General features: G+C 42.6%; 1 protein-coding gene across 1 annotated transcript in view; it reads right to left on the minus strand.

Moving 5' to 3' along the window:
• Nucleotides 1-7: 7 nt before the first annotated feature.
• The window catches only part of LOC109373892 (CCA tRNA nucleotidyltransferase 1, mitochondrial), a 39,298-nt gene continuing 34,520 nt past the window's right edge, over nucleotides 8-4,785 (minus strand). Inside the window, exons 4-5 of the mRNA XM_019628142.1 lie at nucleotides 2,662-2,788; nucleotides 8-980 (exon numbers count right to left, since the gene is read on the minus strand). Of these exons, the coding sequence (XP_019483687.1) occupies nucleotides 770-980; nucleotides 2,662-2,788 (338 nt within the window). The 3' untranslated portion in view covers nucleotides 8-769. The remainder of the gene's footprint in view (nucleotides 981-2,661; nucleotides 2,789-4,785) is intronic.

A 4,785-nucleotide genomic window follows, 5' to 3' on the forward strand; every position in this document is an offset into this window, starting at 1 on the left:
AGCAGTCACATCCTCAACCTCCACTGCTCTGGCACCCAGAGCATCTGTCACACAGCAGGCAGGACGGGGGTTAGTCCAGTCTGACGCTCCGTCTTACAGGGACCACTGACCCTGCCACTGTCCTCTCCAGCTCACTCTCAACCCCGGGGGCAGCCCTAAAACGTCCCCATCTCCATTACTTAAGCTGGACCAGGAGGGCAGAGGTGGCGGTGACAGTGGCGTCAGACTCAAGGGGCAACCCAGTCACAGATCCCTGACCACTCACTGCCAGACGACCACAGAGCAGCCACCACCCTCAGTAGTCTCGTCTTCATGTAAATAAACCCAAGTTCCCCGAGGTGAGACCAACTGGAAATCCCACTGTTCCTTTTTGAATATTAACTGTAACGGTTTCTGAACCATTTCTGTGTCTGTCACTCTTCTAAGTGCTTTTCGTGTATCAGCTCACTGACGCCCTCTGCCCTTCGTCACACAGGTGCTATGACTTTCATACCCCATTTTCAGATTCAGAAACTAACCCAAATCAGAGAGCTGATGAGTGGCAGAGCCTCACTCAAACCCAGCTCGGGCTTCAGAGGCCACTTGGTACCATGATCCCACGCTGTCCTTGAGTTGTCCCCTAACTGGAACCAAACTGTCCTACCTGTCCTCAAAGTGTATCTTATTTTAAAATATCCTTTCTTTTAGAATTCTTCAACTAAATTAATCAAACTTTTTCCCTCACAAACTTTTAAACGAGATAGGTTTCACTGCCAAAAACGCAAATATTTTATGACTTGGCCTCACCTATGTAAGGGGCCACGTCAAGGTCGTAGATGAGGTGAATCAAATGATTTACATGGTTGCCAACAAGAATCTTTTTCAGTTCGACCCAGATCCTCTCTCCTGATATTCCAGCCAAGCCTTTTGCGTTTTCTGCAATTGCTGCCAAAGTCTCAGGATCATGGTCACCAGGCTTATCTACAATTCTCCCATAAAACCTGCAAAACAAAATTCTCTCAGTGGATTACCTGTGTTGGCGTACCAACCAGAAAAATCTGTCATTCCTCAGGCACTGTCCCCCCTACACAGCTCTCTGATCAGAAGCAACACAGAATTAGTCAGGGTAGGAGTGACCATTGGTCACTTCTCCACCTTCTGTTTCCCTGCTGAGAAAACCTGAGATCCAATAAAATGTAAGTCACCTTCTTAAAGCTGGTGAGAACTGGAACCCCACCTCACTGTCACTCCCAAACCACTGACAGACGCCCAGAATGGCCATCAGACGCAGTTCCTGAACTGGTACAGTGGGTGAATAAGACATTCTGGTAAAGCACCTAAGCGAGGCGGGAATGCCAACCCGCAGCACATCGGTGCTTTTAAAACAAACAGGTTCAAATATGACAAATCAGCTCTGCTGGTACTGGAGCGCGTTTCATGGACTCTCAGAGCTGAAAGCCGTAAAGCAGCCATCAGTGTCTAAAGTAAATGACTAAATAACGATGGCTAAGTCTCAGGTTGTGTTCTATGTAAAAAGAGACTGTCTGCAGAGTCAAGTTTAAAGGAGCAGCATTTGTTGACAAAACAACATAGGATGTTACAGGATATTCTGAGTAATCCTAACCTGTGAAAAATATATATTACTGGACATAAACTAAGCAGTTAGCAAGTTTATAAAAAGGCTAGAGTTCAGAGTTTAAGTCATTACTACCCACAAAACCATCCAGATGCATTTCACACTTCCAAGTTCATCTGGATTTCCCGTGACCACCTAAGAGTGAGCTGTATGAGGCAAGAGCTTTCCTCCTCTCTGCATTCAGAGCACCTAGCGTAGTGGTGGCCTGTGGCAGGCACTCAGATATCTGTGTAATGAATGATCTGCACGAAATACTCAACTGAAAAGAAAAATGGACATTTAAACTGACTTAAGGCTGAATTACATAAAAGATAACAGAATGGAGTAAATGTGTGTATGTTTTGGGAATGAAAATATGAAGTATCTAAATAATATCTCATACTCATAAGTCATACAGCAGTCCCCCCTTTTCTGCGGGAGACACATTCCAAGACCCTAGTGGATGCCTGAAACCACAGATAGTCCCAAACCCTATATATATATATATACATATATGCATATGCTGTTTTTTTCCTGTACATATATACCTTTGATAAAGTTTACTTTATAAATTAGACGCAATAAGAGATTAACAGTGATTAATAATAAACTAGAACAGTCATACAGTGTAAAATAAAAGTCATGTGACTGTGGTCTCGCTCTCTGATAGCCGATCTGATAACGGAGCCGGCTACTGAGTGACTAACGGGCAGGGAACATATACAGGGTGGACACGCAGGACAAAGGGACGTGTCACGTCCTGAATGGGACGGAGCAGGACGGTGCGAGATTTCATCCTGCTACTCAGAACAGCATGCAATTTATCAGCTCTGAATTATTTATTTCTGGAATTTTCTATTTAATATTTTCAGGTGGTAGGTGGCTGATCGTGGGTAACTGAAACCCCAGAAAGTAAAACTGGGGGGGGCTGTAGTTTGCTAAGTCTCTATTGGGGACAGATACTGGGGATGTGGCCACTTTGTACACTCACCTGTTCATGTCACATGGTCAGAGCTGTACCCACATACTAACAACAAAAATTATCATTAACTTAAAAAAATTCTTACCTGAAATATCTTAAAATTCGAAGATAATCTTCTTGTATCCTCTGTTTAGCATGTCCAACAAATCTCACTTTCTTATTTTTTAAATCTTCATAACCATTAAAGTAGTCAAATAAAGTACCATCGAAACCTATTCATTAGAAGAGGGGAGAAAATGACTACTAGCAAATAAGAATTGGAAAATAACGTGCCTATCTACAGTGGACTATTAGCCATAAAACAGAATGAAGTCTTGCCATCTGCGGCAGCGTGGAGGCACCCTGAAGGCTAAGTGAAGTCAGTCAGAGAAAGACAAACCTCATTTATATGTGGAATTTGAACAAAACCAAAAAACACTAAGCTTATAGACAGAGAACAGACTAGTGGCTGGGTTGCGGGGGATGGGGGATGGGTGGAGTCAAAAGGTACAAATTTCCAGTTAAAAAAATCAGTCCTGGGGGTGGGATGTACAGCATGGTGACTACAATGAATAATATACTGGACTGCACATTTGAAGGTTCCAAGAGAGCAGGCGTTTAAAGTTCTCATCACAAGAAGACAAATTTAGTAACTTTGTGTGGTAAAGGATGTAATTTCACAATATATACAACGTCACAATGTACATCTGAAACGAACATAATGTTGTATATCAGATATACTACAATAAAAAAATAAAAAAGAAACTGGAAAAAAGGAATAAGAAAATATAGGAAAATTTGCTAAAAACTGTCACAAACAGGAAAAATTAAGCAAAGTTAAGAGTTATAAAGTTAAATAGCATTCATCTGTACCCATTGTCCAGTGGAGGCTGTGACGGGACAAAAGGCTGTATTTACAATAGCATCTAAAAACATCACACACTAGACGGGCCGGCAAACTGCGGCTCGCAAGCCACGTGCGGCTCTTTGGGGACGTATGTACATGTGGCTCTGAAGTAAAATTGAAAATGAAAATAAAACTATCATAGTTTTATTTATAAAATTTTTAAAGGATATTATTCACATAATGGTGATTTTGTTTTATGGCTCTCNACCATAAAATTATTTTTGTTGCTACACTATAACTGTAATTTTGCTACTGTTATGAATCGTAATGTAAATATTTTTTTGTTTTCCGATGGTCTTAGGCGACCCCGGTGAAAGGGTCGTTCGACCCCCAAAGGGGTCGCGACTCACAGGTTGAGAAATGCTGCTTTAGTGCCATTGATGTCACCCGTAAGTGTACCATATTCCTAGTAAGTGACCAGTAACCGCGTGCTGGCTGTTCCTTGTGGAAACGGAAATTCTGAGCATACTGTCTTAGCAGTTATCATTTCGGCATGGCTCTCGTAAGAATTTTTTCTTAACACATTGAGGACGGGGCATTTAAATATATAGACGCAAATCTGCGTCACCAATCTACAATGTGTTACATTCAAGGAACACTAAATTCACTTTTAAAAATCCAGTTCACCTAACTTTATCCTCTTAACAAAAAATTAAACAAAAAAAGCGAAGCGCCTGTCCCGATAGTGCCTGCTCCCTTACAGACAGGTCCTCGGCGCTGGCACGTAAGGCTTGCTGTGAGGTCGTCAGAAGGGGCAGACTCCTGGGTCTGTCCGGTCCTCATGTATGGGTCTCTTACCTGTAGCCAGAGCTGAATATCCCACCTGACCTCTGAACACCTGGAGATTCAGGTTTTTTATGATTTAAAGAGAATGTGAGCCACAGTAAGACAGGCTTTTTGTATGTTTGGTTCACAATGTGGGTATTCACAAACATAACGGAAGTATGAAAATGCAGGTGGGCGGGGCCCCGGGGGCTGGAGGGCGCCTGGAAGACGGAGGGTGGGGCGAAAAGGTATCCTCCTGACTGCTGTCTTGTCACTGTGGATTTGTCAGCAGGTCCGTGTTTAAAGTACTTCCTACCCCCACGCTTATGAAACATTTATTATTTGTGAATACTATGTTCCAGAAACCATAATGAAACAAGTGTATTTCCAAGACTGGCTTGGTACCGGTGACTTTTGATTGTGGAAAAACTATTTTGAACACAAGATGGGAGTAGACCATTAACTCTGAAAACAGGTCAAGGAATGTCCATTTGACTCTAGTCAAATGGGCACAAACTCATAGGCGGGACGGACTTGGCCAGGGCGCATTCTCTAGTG

Source organism: Hipposideros armiger, unplaced genomic scaffold, assembly GCF_001890085.2.
Source record: "Hipposideros armiger isolate ML-2016 unplaced genomic scaffold, ASM189008v1 scaffold_750, whole genome shotgun sequence".
NCBI lineage: Eukaryota > Metazoa > Chordata > Mammalia > Chiroptera > Hipposideridae > Hipposideros > Hipposideros armiger.